We start from the raw sequence: 16,633 nt of genomic DNA, 5'->3' as shown, positions 1-16,633 counted from the left end.
TGAGCACTTGATCACCTTGTGGTCATCACCATCATCACCATGATCATCACTTGCTCCATCACTTGGCATGTACCAACCTCATTAAGTCTACACACACTTAGTATAGAGGTTAGTACTTAGAGTTTCATCAATTATCCAAAACCAAACTAGGGCTTTCAACTGTACAATTAGTTTTTATTTTTATCTATATCTAGTGCTTCATACATGTGCCGCAAAAATTCGATGTGATAGAGAATCTTGAAAAGTTTTAAATTTTTGGGGTGAACTAAACAAGGCCTTAGTTCACTCAAAAACCAAAAACTTTTCAAGATTCTTCGTCACATCGAATCTTGCGGCGCATACGTGGAATATTAAATATAGACGAAAACAAAAACTTATTACACAGTTTGCCTGTAAATCATGAGATGAATCTTTTGAGCCTAGTTAGTCCAAAATTAAATAATATTTATCAAATAAAAACGAAAATACTACGGTACCGAAATTTAAAATATTTTCATAACTAAACAAGGCCTAAGGGTATTTGGTTCCACCCCCTTTGAACTTGTTTAGTCGAGATTTTTTTTTGGTTTTGACGATTATAGTACTTTTATTTATATTTAGTAATTATTATTTAACTATAGACTAATTAGATTTAAAAGATTTGTCTCACAAATTATAGATAAAGTATACAATTAATTATTTTTTATCTATATTTAATGTTCATGCATGTGTCGTATGATTCGATATGACGGGAAATCTTAATTTTAAAAATTTAAAGTAAACTAGGGTCTTGTTTAGTTCACCCCAAAAATAAAAAAACTTCTCAAGATTTCATGTCACATCAAATCTTGCGGCATATGCTTGGAGCATTAAATATAGATAAAAACAAAAACTAATTGCACAGTTTTCCTGTAGATCGTGAGATGAATCTTTTAAGCCTAGTTACTCTATGATTGGACAATATTTGTTAAATAAAAATGAAAATGCTACAGTATCGAAATCTAAAAACTTTTTGGATCTAAAGAAGGCCTACGCCAAAGCTTATGCTCCATTCGCTTGTCTTATAAACCGTTTTTTATGTCAGTCAATAGTGTTTCTTTCTCATAATAAATCAGCAAAGAGTACTTTCACTAACTTTTCTGACCCGCGAAGAGGCTATTAGTCCGTTAAGTTGGATGTTTGAACAATTTAGAATATTAATACTAATTATAAAACTGTGCAATTACTTTTTGTTTTAGTTTATATTTAATGCTCTATGCATGCGCCATAAAATTCGATGTGACATAGAATCTTGTTTTTTTTTTAATTTTTAGGTGAACTAAACAAGGCCCTAGTGATCCAAAAGTTTTTTCGTGCAACCCTCGCTAGGATTCTAGAAAGGAACCCGATTTCTCAAGGCTGCTGAGCAGGTGCGGACACTGCACAAGCAAATACTACGTACAACACAACCAATTTGAGCCTACCCGAACACCCAAGACTAGGCCTTGTTTAGTTCTTTTTTTAAAAAAAATAGATACTATAATATTTTTATTTGTATTTGACAAATATTATTTAATCATACACTAACTAGATTTAAAAGATTCATCCTACGAATTACAGACAAACTATATATTTAGTTATTATTTTTATTTATATTTAATACTTCATGTATACGCCGCAAGATTCGATATGATAGGAAATGTATTTTTTTTTGCAAAAGGTCGTTCAAAATGTTACGACAAACTATATTTAATGCTTCATCCAACTCAATTGTAACAATTCACGTGTTATAAAGAAGCAAAACGTTACTGTATTAAAAAAAAGCAAAATGTTACGACGCATGGGACCTTTTTTACTACACTGCGGCACTGCCCCAACTAAATTAATTATTCAACTGTTATTTAAAAGCAAAAGGTTTGAACGATATAAATTTAGGATCTCATGGTTTAAACGATACATGTTTCAGGGATATCATGTGGGGCTATTGCAGTGCTGGCCTTATTTTAGCTTACAAAAATTCCAAATTCCAATACATGTTTGGTACACATAGCAAACATGACTCAAGCTAACTGCAACAAGATGGAAAATATATAAGTTCAACATGAACCAATAACTAGCTCTAATACCCAACTCGAATGGTAGAAGTTTGCAGTGCCAACCCAACTATACACTGTTGCTAGCTTAGGCCACTGAGGAAATAACACTAGAGAACTCATAAAACGTATCGTTCCAATGCAAATGGTCCATTCACCGGGTAAAGCCTATGGTGTGTTCACTGGCTGAGAGGCAATCAACTCTCCTTCCCGAGGGAAGCATCAGTGATAACGCTTTCTGATGCTCAGGGTCTCAGAGATCATGAGCAGCAAGTGTCAGAGACTGCAACTAACAACTGCATCCCCCAGCCTGAGCCTGAGACTGGGACGAGTTTGCATTGCCGGACCTCAAGTTCACATCAACCATGTCTTCCTGCTTCGCTGATGAGAGTGTCTCCATTCCAGGAAGTGCAGCAGCAATTTTACGGAAAAGCGCCTGCTCACAAGTTTGTGGTCAGTGCAAAACAAACAAGTATGTTGACATATAAAACCATATATATAGACAGGCAGGAAAAATGAAGGTCTTCCCAAAAAAAACACACAACTCTGAACTTTAGAGAGAAAATCACATGCTCTAGAAGCAGGTTATCAATATGAACCCAACTTATGAAATGAGACATCTAAGCAGTTTATATTTCTGAAGCATACCTTAATGTTAAACCCAGCTTTAGCACTGGTTTCAATAAACATGACGCCAAGGTCCTTCGCCTTACCTTCCCCTTCCTCTATCGAGACTTGCCTGTTCCATGAAATGCAACAGAATTTCAGCAAGGATATAACAGTGACATACTTCTTCAAATTACATAAATACCTCAATGACGACTGACTCTACAAAAGACCAGTGGTAATCTAGTTAATTTAGCTAAGCTGGAAATAATCACTTAAAGACAGAAGACCTAGAAAGTCATAAAAGCAATGGTATACCAATAGATGTCAGATTCCAGTTCTAACGACGAAAACAAGCAACCAAAAAAAAAAGGCACACACATTCATACACATTGAGTAGCATATGCTAAGTAAATCTAGGATTAACGAAAGCAAAGCTTCCAGCTTTTTGCTAAACGCCAACCCAAGATCTGTGCTTCAGAAGAACGCTCAAATGCCTCACAGAGATTGAGCCCTGGACCCAGGTCCCACTCGATATACCCAGCAACCAGCACATGGGATTCTTCTTCTGAATCACAAAGTTTAGGGTGGTATCCACCTGAAAATTCCTAGGAAATGCAATCCAAATATTTTAAATTTATTTTTCGTTTGGTATGAATTTTGTTGTCAGTATCAAACAACAAGGCAAACAAATGGGAGAACTAAACTGCCAATTTTAGATCGGATAATAGATGACACAAAAAACATCTGTATAATTATATATGACATGAGATAGACCAAAGAATTTAAAGCCAAACAAAATATACATAGAGCAACAACCAAAACTACAGAAATCAGGCAAGTGTAAACATCACCAACCTCTTGTCAACAAGGTCAGTTTTGTTCCCAACAAGCACAATGATAACATCACTGCCCCTCTCAGTGCGAACTTCCTCTATCCACTTAGATGTATTTAAGAAGGACTGCCTGCCTACAACATAAAACAAATAAAGGTAAGAACAAAGGAGTAAAAGTTTATGTCCTTAATCCTTAAAAGATAAAAGTTCCTAGTCATTGTTGCTATGTGCATCTGATATCATTTTTTTCTAAAGAATGTGTGTGTGTGTGTGTGAGTGAGAGAGAGAGAGAGAGAGAGAGATTACTTGCAACATCGAATACTATGACAGCAACTGAAGAATCTCTGATATAGCTTGGAATTAAACTCCTGAACCTTTCCTGACCAGCTGTATCCCTGCAAAGAAAACAAAACATGCATGAGGTCAACAGTCTGTAGATCTCAAGGGGGCATACAGGCTAACGGATGCAGTAGTAGTCACCATACCAGAGTTGGAGTCTCACAGTTCTATCTTCAAGGTACATTGTCTTCGACAGAAAATCAATACCAATTGTAGCCTGCATACCAGAGAAAACAACTTTGAGCAAACATGAATAGACTAACCAGTATTACTGTATAACAAGCCGAAAATTACATGAATGAAATCAACATAGTTGTAAAGCTCAAAATAATCACTCCAACATTCAATACAGCACACCATAAAACACATGCAAAGCAGCAGTCAGAATCCATTGTGACTTACATTTCTTAAGATTTCCAAATCATAAATAGTGACTAAAAAAAGTTATGTTGCCATGCTTAGTGCCTACTGTGAAGGGCCAAGCCCATGGATATGACAGAAATCCCTTGTCAAAGTAGCATCCTAGTAATACAGAAAAAAAAAATACTTGTCTTCCTTACATTACAAGGACAATAATTCAGTGGCAGGCTATTCACATCACGATCTCTATTCCAATACACAAAGATTTGGGCTCAGGCGTCCCAGAGAACAATGTGAAGGACCTGTGATCCAATCAGGCAATCATACCAATATACCATCACCACTGGATCAGGCAAGCCCAGATTATAACATAAGCCTCACACTTAAGTGATCCAAACAGGCAATCGACCATACAACAACCACCTTTTAAGAACAGTGCGAACAATGAAACGCCTCACATATAATAATCGCAACGATAGTAGAGGTACAGACAAGGCAATTCATCCTCCTTGATCATGAGTCATGAGCATTCCATTGTTTCGTGAAACAGCATCATCACAGACCCAGAAAAGAAACAAGGATAGATGTGGAGCTATGGTTTCTATGCCTAACTTGTAACTACCGAACCACCCCGATCCAATCGGGCGCAGGATAGATCACCCTGCCCCGGATCCACATCGACCTACCGATCCTCCTGCGCTGGATCTGGCCCGCCCGATTGGATCCAACCCACTAACCCAGCCCCGGCGCGGCGAGATGACACGAACAGCACTCGAGGGATCGATAGGGATCGGAGCAGGGGAAGAAGGCGTGCGGGCCGCCGTACCTGGTAGGTGTTGTCGAACTTGTCGTACATGAAGCGGGTGATGATGCTGGTCTTGCCGACGGACTGGTCCCCCAGGAAGACGAGCTTGTACTTGGCGAGCGCCGACACCGGTGCCATCTCCGCCGCCTCCTCTTCCTCTTCCTCTTCTCCCTCCCACGGCAGGCGGCGACGAGGTCAGGTGAGATCGGATCCGGCAGCGGGAGAGGGGGATCTCGCTAGCTCGCGCGGTCGGCGTGTGTGTGACCGGCCCCCTTGTCTCTCTCTCTCTCCCCGCGACCGCGAGTGTTGCGCTCCCCCTTCCTTCCGCTTGCGCGTATGGGCGATGCCTCCGAGATTGGTGCCTGCCGTTTATTACTCCTAGCGCTCGCGGAGAAGGCGGCCGGACCGGAGGGCAAATGGCACGAAAGCCTTTTGTTTTTGCAGCGCTAATATGAAAACGTGGTACAGCTGTTCATCTGTTGTATGGAATGTTTAGACACGTATATAAAATATTAGATATAGATTATTTATAAAATTAAAAACACAACTCTAAAATAATTTACTAGACAAATCTTTTAAATCTAATTAGTTTATAATTAGATATTAATTATTAAATAAAATGAAAGAGCTACAAAAAAATATTAAAGTCTAGCACCTCCAACCAAACACAAACATCCAATGCCTCCGGCTGCTCACGCACTGTAGCAGTCCACCGGCCAGTTGATTCGACTTTCACTTGGCTATATAGAACGCAGGAATTATTAGAAATTGTACAGAAATTTTATACTTAAAAAACAGTTCATTTTCAAGGGAAGAATATAAGAAAGTGTAGCTAATATGAGATTTTAGCTGCATCAAACGGTTGAAATATCAGATGTCATTTGAGACCTGAACACCTTTTTGAAAATAAGAGACGTGAGTAAAAGTATACCACAAAGCATCGTCTATGAAATATATAGGGGTCCTTTAAATCCTTTTATTCTGGAGAAATTGGAATATACTCAATAAATTATATTATTTGGTTTGAAATTTGACATTCTACAACTTTCTCACGTTCACGTATAAGTCTATCTCAAATTCATAGTGTGGGAGATGAAATTTGATTCTATAGATTATCATATGCTACTCTTTATCTTATAGCATGGTCTTCAACTCGTTTTCTACAATAAAAAAACAACATAAAACTATCTTCCTTGTATGGCTAACAATAATATACAAATATATTTTATATACAACAATATTAGCTTAATTAATTTATGTTTAAATTATAGTTGTTGGAATGAATTATATTCCAAGGATCTAAACGGGCCCTAAGAGATTTTTGTTGTTGTAAGTTTATACCATAACAAATGAGCTTCATTTGATACATTATGGAATGTACTTCTATAGTTTACCGGGTTGGTACAGTAGATGGTAATACTATTTGCTAATAATTTGATCAAACCTTAAATGGTTTGACTTATGATAACTGAACGTCATCTATAATTTATAACAGAGGAAGTAATAATGATAAGGTACGTAATACTAGTACATCTCATCAAACATATAGAAGATATATAAGGTCTAACGATGTAAACGTATAGAAGATATATAAGGTCTAACAGAGGTGAAGAAAAAAACGATACCCACATGTATGTGTGGTCAAGGCAGAGGTTGTTAGGATAGGGAACATATCAAGGACATATGAACATAGACAGAGGGCACTATATGTTGTCAAGAAATATACGTAGGTCAATTTGGTTAGGGAGGAACTTAATCGAAGTATAGCATACATTTTTTAACCTTGCTATCTACAACTCTTATAAAGCTAAACCCCACTAGATAAATTTTCTCTTCATGCAAGGTGTCCACATCATTCTCCACTAAGTGACCCACTAAATCTTTTATCTCTTCATGCAAGATGTCCACATCATTCTCCACTAAGTCCATATCATTCCATATTAATTATAAAAAATAACCATGTCATCTATATCATATGAAATATTTTAAATCTTTAATATATTCACATACAAGTCATGTACATACACTATTTGTTTCATCACCAATTAATTCCTCTATAATGTAACCAAATATTAGTTTTTGTTTTATTAGCTTAGCAATTTTTTACTAGATCTAATACAATAAAATATATGCAAGTTAAATTCATATGTGTACACACATAATAGACTAAATATCATATAGTAATGCTATGCATATAATGATTTATTTTTAAGAAAATCCCATAGCAACGCGTGGGGAATTCACCTAGTATTTATTATTAGGGTGTGTAATTTTCAAAATAGACGATTCACAATAAAACTTATTTTAGTTAAAGATCAAACAAAGAAGACGAGAACTTGATCTTAAGACCGTTTTAGTTAAGAAGCTCGTGTGCTTTTGATGTGTTGGGGTCATTTCTCATTTCCCCTTTAAACTGGGAGTTAAAGTCCAAGCTTGGAAGAACAAACATTGCTTACAGTAGAAGTAGGCTAATATTAATAGGTCATCTTCTAAAAAAAATTAGTAACTCATAGGTGTTGTGAGTTCTAACTGTGATTATGATATTCTCACACGAGAGAGCAGAAGAAAAATTAAACTATGCCTACATAGTTCCAGTTGAATCCAATTGCCACCACATGTTCTAAACAATATTTTTAAGTCTTCCTCATAAACCACTAGCAATAACTGAAAAGCACTGAGGTATAAAATTCATAACTCGCACACTAAAATATTAAATTCACAACTCGTCACACTGAGATATAAAATTCACAACTTGAAATATAGTAGATTAGTCATATTCAATGTTAGATGCTTAGAAGTTCCGCGTTAATAGAATACTTTGAAATATAACTATACTCCTTAGCTCAAATTAAGGAGTAACTAGGCTCAAAAGATTCATCTCACAAATTACAGATAATCTGTGCAGTTAGTTTTTTTGTCTATATTTAATGCTCAATGCATGCGACCAAAGATTCGATGTGACAGAAAATCTTAAAAATTTTTGCGAACTAATCGAGGCCTAAGCACGGAAATCTCACCTCGAAGAGTAACAAATCGTTACGGACATGTGTGTTTTTTTTACAAAGTAGTAGAAAATTCACGCGTTTCACTTGCATCAAGGCGAACTTTCTTCTTTTTTTTACGACTAAAAAAAATCCATAGGTCTGCTGCGTTTGACCGTTTTGTGCTTCAGCGCGCGCGCGCGCGTGACCGGCCGCTCCTTCTCGTCGGCAGCCCGGCGTCAACGCACCAATCCGGGCAGGCAGGCAGTCAGCCTCAGCCACGACCAGCAAAAGCCTCCGGCTCCGGGGCCCCGCGTCGCTCTCCCACGCGCTGCGGCGCTGGAGAATAATTCGGGCAAAAGGCAAAAGCATCGTCGGCACTACAGGGAAGGGAGGAACGTCTCCCCTCTCCCTCCCATACGCTGATACCCACTGACGCCACCACCCGAAGCCTCCCCGAGGATCAGGAGACGGCGCGGGGATGGCGTCCATCTCGCGGAATCTCCGGCGATCCCTCGCCCCGGACCGCCTGCGCCGCCTGCTCCTCCTCTCCCAGCACCCGCGGGAGTACGTGACGGCGGAGTGCCACCGCCCCGTCGTCCTCCACAAGCGCGGCCCCGACATCCTCCACGACCCCTGGTTCAACCGGGTACGCCTCGGTTCTGTTCCGTCCGGGTGCTCGCGGGCGGGCGGGAGGGCGGTGGTGCTCCCTGTCTAGCTCGCGCTCTTGGGGGTTCTGAACTTCTGACGCTTGCTGGCTGCTGCTGTGCTGCAGGGCACGGCGTTCTCGATGACCGAGAGGGACCGCCTCGGCCTCCGCGGCCTGCTCCCGCCCAACGTCGTCTCCTCGCAGCAGCAGATCGACAGATTCAGTACGTGTGCCCCACGTCCTGACGAGCCGCTTCATTGCTTGCTCTGGCTTTTGGGGTTTGCTACTTGCTGCATGAATCGCCGCGGATCTAATTGGATCGGCCGCTGTAGTGTGGAATGGTATTTCGACGAAATGTGGTGTTTGGCGGTGTATTGGTGTCAGATCGTCCCCTGGGGCTTAGCTCAGCTAATGCTCCAATTGGTTACTAGCATGGTTAGCATTAGGGATATCTTTAGCAGGTATAGACAAACAGAAAAAACTTCCCTAAAAATTTACAGTCAAGTAATATGACATATTTATGGAAAGCTTAAGTGCAGAAGTTGCACATTTTTATGCACAGCTAGAGCTAGAGCCTAGAGGGCATCACTGATGTGATGGGTGGTATTCTAGCTAGGTTTACACTTTACAGTAACTATGTAAGCCATTGGGGAAAAGCATTATTATTGAAATAGACTGTAACTGCATTCTGCATATTTACTCTTTTTTTTTAAAAAAATCTAATTTATACTTGGTTACAGTGCTTGATCTGAAGCGGCTTCAGAGATACGCTAAAGATGGACCATCTGATACTTATCCATTGGCAAAATGGCGCATCCTTAACAGATTGCATGACAGAAATGAAACAATGTACTACAAGGTGTGTACCTTCACAGTCTGCACATTCATCTAGGCACATCCTTATTCTTGTTGATGTTGCTGTTAAAGAACAATATCTTTGGTTTACACCCCCAATGTGTTGTTATGCACCTTCTGTGTTAACTTTATTGCCTTTGCAATATCAAACGTAACTGGTTGAGTTCTGTTTCCAAAATGGTTGTCTTACATTGTCTCATTTTTAAATAGGTACTAATAGATAACATTGAGGAGTATGCGCCTATCGTTTACACACCAACCGTCGGGCTTGTTTGCCAAAACTACAGTGGTTTGTTTCGACGGCCTAGGGGAATGTACTTTAGTGCAGAAGATCGTGGGGAGATGATGTCCATGGTGTACAATTGGCCAGCTGATCAGGTATGGGTCAGTTCAGTGCTTGCCCATTGTCCACTTACTAATCGTCTTGTAGTTGAGCTATTCCATTACCTTTAAGGTATAGTACAGTTGTGTTAAGATATGCCTTTCGGTCCTTTGCATTCTGGAGTATCTAAAAGGACAAACATTTGCTGAAGAACTTTTCTACAATTCCATAAATTAAAAATGGTTATTTGGTCAATCTGTTTCAGGTTGACATGATAGTGGTGACTGATGGAAGCAGGATATTGGGCCTTGGTGATCTCGGGGTGCATGGTATTGGCATTGCTATTGGAAAATTGGATTTATATGTTGCTGCTGCTGGAATAAATCCTCAAAGGGTATGTTGAGTGGTTCTTTAGGACTCTAATTTCAGATTCTTCTCCTCTTTCCCATCTTTTTTTCAGTTCCACACTAAATTGGCCATTTTTTGCAGCCAAATAACAAAATATTCTTGTGATATAACACTTCAAAGATTGGAATTGTTCTTTCATTGCTTTGGTTTGGAGTAAATTTCATAATTTAAATAATTCTCAAAGAAATATGCCCATGGAAGATATTCATCAAAGACCTATTTGACATATGAGTGGATTTTTCTATATTGGGAACCATGTTCTTAATGAAACGATAATAGCTTGTAGAGTACACTAGTGTTATCTAAAACAGAACTCTCAAGTAATCTACTGTTATTTCTTTACTTGCTTACTATTGGTTTTCATGTGGATAAATAGATAGTTGTCTTTCGTGTGTTTGATTGCTTTCTTACTTTTTTTCTAGGTTCTTCCTGTTATGATTGATGTCGGAACGAACAATGAGAAGCTCCTTAAGGATCCTCTTTGTAAGATCTTGCAGTATTTATTTATCTATCAAACACCTAGTTTTGTTTTCACATATTTGTCATATCAAACACCTAGTTTTTATTTCACATTATGGCCACTTTCTAACTGTAAAGGAGAAGATCATGTAGCAAGTGCCATAAATATCCATGTTTTCTAACACATATAGTGGCACCTGTTCAAATTAGATACACTTGATACTTAGCAAGATATCAAGAAAAATTGTCATGTTATTCTATTTTTTCTTAATTCCTTATCATACAGATCTTGGGCTACAAGAGCACCGTCTTGAGGGAGATGAATATGTCTCAGTTATTGATGAATTCATGGAAGCTGTTTTTACTCGCTGGCCTAATGTTATTGTACAGGTGCTATTTTGACATTATATGCTTCATTTCATTAACATTTTCATAACGTGAGGCTTTATCCCGAACCATATCACAATACTTATCTTGTATTTTTCTAGTTTGAAGATTTCCAAAGTAAATGGGCCTTTAGGTTGTTGCAGCGTTACAGAAAGACTTATCGCATGTTTAATGATGATGTTCAGGTCAGTCCTAATTTCTGCAGATTTGTTCCTAAGATTTGCCGTCATGTTTGTGCCAATAGCCCTTAGTTTTTGGTGATACCATTGCACAATATTATATCAAGCTTTTAGAAGTGAAATAGAGCTTGAGGTTTTGACCTTTGACATCTGGTTAAAGTACTGTAGTTTAGTATCTTCCATTGTTATCTAGAAGAGTCAATGTGTTGCTCTTGAAATGACTATGTGTGTACAAAGGGAACTGCTGGTGTCGCAATAGCAGGCCTTTTAGGAGCTGTACGGGCACAAGGGAGGCCAATGATAGATTTCCCAAAGCAAAGGATTGTTGTTGCTGGCGCAGGCAGGTCTGGAACGCTCTCTGTCTTCAATCCTTTTTTTTCACTTGGTTTAATTAGATAACATGCTAAGTGGTTCACAGCAACTCTGTGTTTATTTTTCTGATAACTTAGCAGTTACACTTCAGAAAGGATCTTGGAAATATGAGTAATGTTAACACTGCTGTGCAAAAGAAATGTTACCTCTATATTATTTCATTCTTTACAGTGCTGGTATTGGAGTGGTGAATGCTGCAAGCAGAACCATGGCAAGAATGTTGGGAAACAACGAGGTTGCTTTTGAGAGTGCGAGGAGTCAATTCTGGATAGTTGATGCCCTTGTAAGTTGGATAACCAAGGACCATTTAACGATTGCCTATTACTTTATACTATCCATTCCTTCACCATTCATATTTGGAATGGTAACCTTAAGTAGAAAGAAAGGCTAGGGAAGTCACATGCTCTAAGAAATTTAAATGGACCACCACTGTTGTATTTATCATGTCATGTCATTGAGAGTGCCTCTTGCTCTATAAGAATTGATTAGCTGTGCTCAATCATTCAAAATGTAAAGTTGTCTTTGTTTTTGCTAAGTTTTTTTGGACATACTAATTTTCTGTACTTTTATGAACTCATAACCTGATTTGCATTTTCCCTTGTGTAGGGCCTAATAACAGAAGACCGAGAAGATATCGATCCAGATGCACGGCCTTTTGCTAGGAGAAAAAGTGAGCTTGGTCACCAGGGCCTAAGTGAGGGGGCAAGCTTAGTTGAAGTGGTACTGTCTAATCTTGTACATGGTGCTTTTATAAGCATGATGCATTGTGAGGTCACTACTTTTTAAAGGATGAACTACCACACTTTGTGAAGGAATATGTATTCCCAAAATAAGTTTCTAATATGGACCCAGTTCATTACTGCATTCTTTATTGAGTCATGCTCTTTTCCAAAGAGACCAAGTATGAATTTAGGTTTAAAAAGTCCCCCTCCACAGCAAATACTAAGGATCATTCATTGCTGACTGTTGTGATGCAGCACCGCATACAAAATGACGCCTCACGACTTTTAACGTAGTTTATCTGTGGTCTAGAGCTAATGCCATTTCATGTGGTGTTAGACTGACTCAGATCATTAAACCCCACCGACTTGGGGTTTTCTGTTCTGTTATTTCTGGTCTGACATGTTTTTAGATTTTCTTTTCAAGATTAGCATTTATGAATTACAATTATCAGCTTATGTATGTATGTATATTTAACATAAAAAATGACTTAACAAATTGGACTTCAGCTTATGAATCTGAACATCTGGTATGTTACCTTGTATGTTGTGCAGGTTAAAAAGGTGAAGCCTGATGTCATACTTGGATTATCTGCTGTTGGTGGTTTGTTCTCAGAGGAGGTAAGAATAGTTGCATGTTACTTTCTGCTTATTCTGAAACATTTACTCTAATGCTATAGTACTAATATTAATTCATGCTTACTGGGCAGTTACTTTTTTCACCCTTCTACTGGTTTCCTTATTGCAACTTCATTTTCATAAGATAAGTAGGGGAGAGCACTACTGACTTTTTTTTCCTTAAACCGGCAGTAGAGCTGCCTGTTATTATACTAAGAAGAAGGAAACGGTACAAAAAAGAAAACAAACCCCATCAGGGCCTAACATACACCTCACACGGTCACACCCCACACTCACACAACTCAAAAAAGGTAAAACAACCTCGCCAACTGGAGCGATGCAAGCAACCCTAGACCAATAACTAAGATTCAAGACCAAAGGGACTCCAACTCTATGGCACCAGCAGAGCGCCAGAGAGAGGATTCCTGCTGAATACCCTGGACAAGCTGAGGAATGTTACGATTCCTCCCTTCAAAGACAAAACCATGACTATGTTTCCACAAGTACCAAACCACTAACATGACCAAGGAGTGAAATCAGGCCTTGCTGATTTTTCTTTACCTCATTGCCTTATTGGACGGAATAAGGGAATGATGGGGGATCTCCAGTTAAGAGCCGCTGGCTCAAAAGTTAACTCAAAATTACAAAGATCACAAACATAATCAAATCTGCAGAAAGTCGCCTTTTCCATCTATTCTTAGTGCCCAGCTGTGTGTATTATACAGCCGTCAGCCAATTAGATGAAGTCCAGATTAAGCTACTATTTGCAAGCATAAGTCTTCATTGCCCATAGATCTCCATGTGGCTGAAGTGCAGGTCTAATGCACGGTGACCACAAATAGGCAATTTGCCCCTGCCCCCGCGCTCGGCTTTTGGGCCACATGCTCTGCCACTGCCTTGTATTTGCAGCATAGAGAACAAGTTAGCAAATCCACATAATGTTTGGAGGGAATTGAATGAATCATTTTCTGTACAGTTGCTACATTTTTTTTAAAAAAAATAGAGTAAAGCACAATGTAGGTTCCTAAAGAAGTCAGTAAGCTAGAGAGCTGCACATTTTAGGTCCCTCAACTTGTATAAAGTGATCAGGTCAACAAAGGTCCAACTCATACCAATATTGAATATTAGATATCGTATAATGTCTTTATCTTGTTCTAAATTATTTGTCTGACTATATGATATTCAAGTAAGAAATATACTCAACCCAAAGGGAGAGACATCCCGAAGACATTTTGCTTGAAAGGCCTAGAAAAGTTACCCAGAAGCCAGTTCTTACCTGTATGGGCACTGCTGTCAGCATGTTATAGTCCTTGTCTTAACCATACTTTTGGGGAACACAGAGGGGCCTTTTTTCTTTTTCTTTTTTTTTTGCAAAGAACCAGGGCTTGGGCCCTTGTTAGTAGCTCACAGCTGCAGGACTTACCACCATGCTACAAGTATGTTCTCCTCTTGATTCTTGACAATATGATACTAAAGTAAGGTCAATGGAAAACTGATGTCTTTGTAAGTTTGTATCTTGAGAAATATTTATGTATTTTCAAAAAAACCTACTACCTTCCCTTTGCAATTACTGATCAAACATGTATTCAAAGTTTAGCTTCACCAAACATTTGCACTTAAGTCAGATCTGAGACTGCTCTCACATGGTTAAGCAAGTTTTACAACTGAAATATGCAGTTCTCGAGTTTAGAGATCTAGCAATTTATTTGTGTATGAGTTTAGGGTACTAGAATGCACCTTACTTAGTCAAATAATATATATGAGTTATAGCACTAGTGGCATTTGTACTAATTTTCAAAGGCCTCCTGCAAATGACAAGTGGATTACATCTAATTTAGCCATTGTACTCACCGTTTTTGACTTTGAGAAGCTATAAGATATTGAAGTGCATGCTCATAATGGGTACTTGTGCCATCAGGTTCTAGAGGCACTAAAAGATTCATCCTCTTCGAGGCCAGCAATTTTTGCAATGTCCAATCCAACTAAGAACGGTTTGTGCCGTGTAATTTTCATCTGATGTTCATTATTTGCTGCATCTCTTATCTAATTATGTACTCATTCCATTTTGTAGCTGAGTGTACACCTGGGGAAGCATTTTCAATTTTAGGTGAAAAGGTCATCTTTGCTAGTGGGAGCCCATTCCATGATGTGGATCTTGGTACCTCTTTCCATTCATAGTCCTTTGACTCATATTTATAGGTAGGATATCAATTTTTCATATGTTGACTCTCAGCCATTAATGCATCTTACAGGTGATGGGAAGATTGGCCACTCCAATCAAGGGAACAATATGTACCTCTTTCCTGGGTTAGATAATTATCATTATCATTATGCACTATGCAATCGGGTTTTGTTCTTATGACAGTTATGGTTTCATTTTTGGCTTCTTTGCTGTGCAGAATAGGGCTTGGAACCCTTCTGTCTGGTGCTCGTGTTATCTCTGATGGAATGCTGCAGGCTGCAGCAGAACGGTGACTCCCTTGACCTCTTACCATTAAACCTTGTAACACAAATACACAATTGAGCTATTACTTACATCTTTAACTGTAAAATTTACCGTGTAAATAAATTTTTCTGTAGTTTGGCTTCATACATGAAAGAGGAGGAGGTCCTCGAAGGGATAATTTATCCTCCAATCTCCAGGTTTTATAATTCTAATCTGATCTTCCTGTTTGTGTTGTATGCTATGCCTTCTATTCTAATATGTCCTACATGCAGAATACGTGACATCACTAAGGAGGTGGCAGCAGCAGTTGTGAGGGAGGCAGTAGCAGAGGATCTAGCTGAGGGATACCGTGACATGGATGCACATGAGCTTGCACGACTCAGTGAGGTGGTTAATCTCTTCATTTCCCAAGCAAATTATGTTATAGTCTTATTATGACCTTTTTTTAACCTTGAAGTCATGGTGATGCAGGAAGAGACTATTGAATATGTCAAGACGAACATGTGGAGTCCTGTCTATCCAACAATAATATACAAGAAGGACTAGATAGCTCTATTTGCTATTTTGCATATTTTCAGTGATCATGTATGATATACTTTAGGTTGCGTTCTGGAAGGTACTCCAGAAGTGTAGGTACGTTAGTTATAAGCAAGCAGCTTTCATTGTTCGTTGACCTCACTTTTAATTGAATTTAGGACACGAGGCCCTTTTGGGCCAATAATATAGGCCACAGTTCCTGACGTACTCCATCGTGCTGAACATTTCCCATCTCAATATCAGCCGTACCACTGCTGGAACTCCACTCCGATCTTTCTCAGATGTTAAAATCCTGTGTGTAACTTTGAACACAGACCAATACAAACCCATAAATTTGCCAGAGGATATCTGTTCTGGCTACTTGCTTGCCAAAATCGTTTGATGGTTATATATTTCCTTACAATTTATTTGTTTCATCTGAAATATCAGTTCTGAGTTTTTATTTGTTGTTGTTGAGGTTAGAGAGGACGAAGTTACATTTGAGAAGATGAGATGAGAAGAATACAACAGCTATGGCTCATCCGTGCTTAATGAGCTCTATGACTTGCATGATCTATATGCACAAATTGGGCGCAAGTCCTACAGCCTGGCAAAAAAAAGTTGTTAACACATTAGGCAGAAAAAAAAATCTGAATTGCATGATATGGGGTGTTTGGTTTAAGAAATGGATTGATCCCACACCCTTCCCATTCTCACATTTCACT

The 16,633-nt window shown here is 38.8% G+C and overlaps 2 protein-coding genes across 2 annotated transcripts; one reads left to right on the top strand and one right to left on the bottom strand.

Annotated features, from left to right (window-relative positions):
- On the bottom strand, positions 1,872-5,473 carry LOC8080712 (ras-related protein RABH1b). The gene is made up of 6 exons (XM_002460685.2): positions 5,019-5,473; positions 3,979-4,049; positions 3,800-3,888; positions 3,516-3,627; positions 2,700-2,790; positions 1,872-2,487 (listed from the first exon to the last, which is right to left on the bottom strand). The coding sequence occupies exons 1-6, from the start codon at positions 5,133-5,135 to the stop codon at positions 2,341-2,343; spliced, it is 627 nt and encodes a 208-aa protein (XP_002460730.1). The 5' UTR covers positions 5,136-5,473; the 3' UTR covers positions 1,872-2,340.
- Positions 8,313-16,336, top strand: LOC8077468 (NAD-dependent malic enzyme 62 kDa isoform, mitochondrial). Its single transcript, XM_002462848.2, has 19 exons — positions 8,313-8,627; positions 8,754-8,850; positions 9,368-9,486; positions 9,693-9,860; positions 10,070-10,198; positions 10,635-10,695; positions 10,958-11,061; positions 11,160-11,243; positions 11,475-11,581; positions 11,781-11,892; positions 12,216-12,329; positions 12,884-12,949; positions 14,865-14,937; positions 15,018-15,104; positions 15,199-15,253; positions 15,346-15,417; positions 15,527-15,589; positions 15,665-15,779; positions 15,864-16,336. The coding sequence occupies exons 1-19, from the start codon at positions 8,460-8,462 to the stop codon at positions 15,936-15,938; spliced, it is 1,869 nt and encodes a 622-aa protein (XP_002462893.2). The 5' UTR covers positions 8,313-8,459; the 3' UTR covers positions 15,939-16,336.

Source organism: Sorghum bicolor, chromosome 2 (genome assembly GCF_000003195.3).
Source record: "Sorghum bicolor cultivar BTx623 chromosome 2, Sorghum_bicolor_NCBIv3, whole genome shotgun sequence".
Lineage (NCBI taxonomy): Eukaryota > Viridiplantae > Streptophyta > Magnoliopsida > Poales > Poaceae > Sorghum > Sorghum bicolor.
Note: the sequence above shows the minus strand (reverse complement) of the source record. Positions and strands in the feature narration are given on the sequence as shown.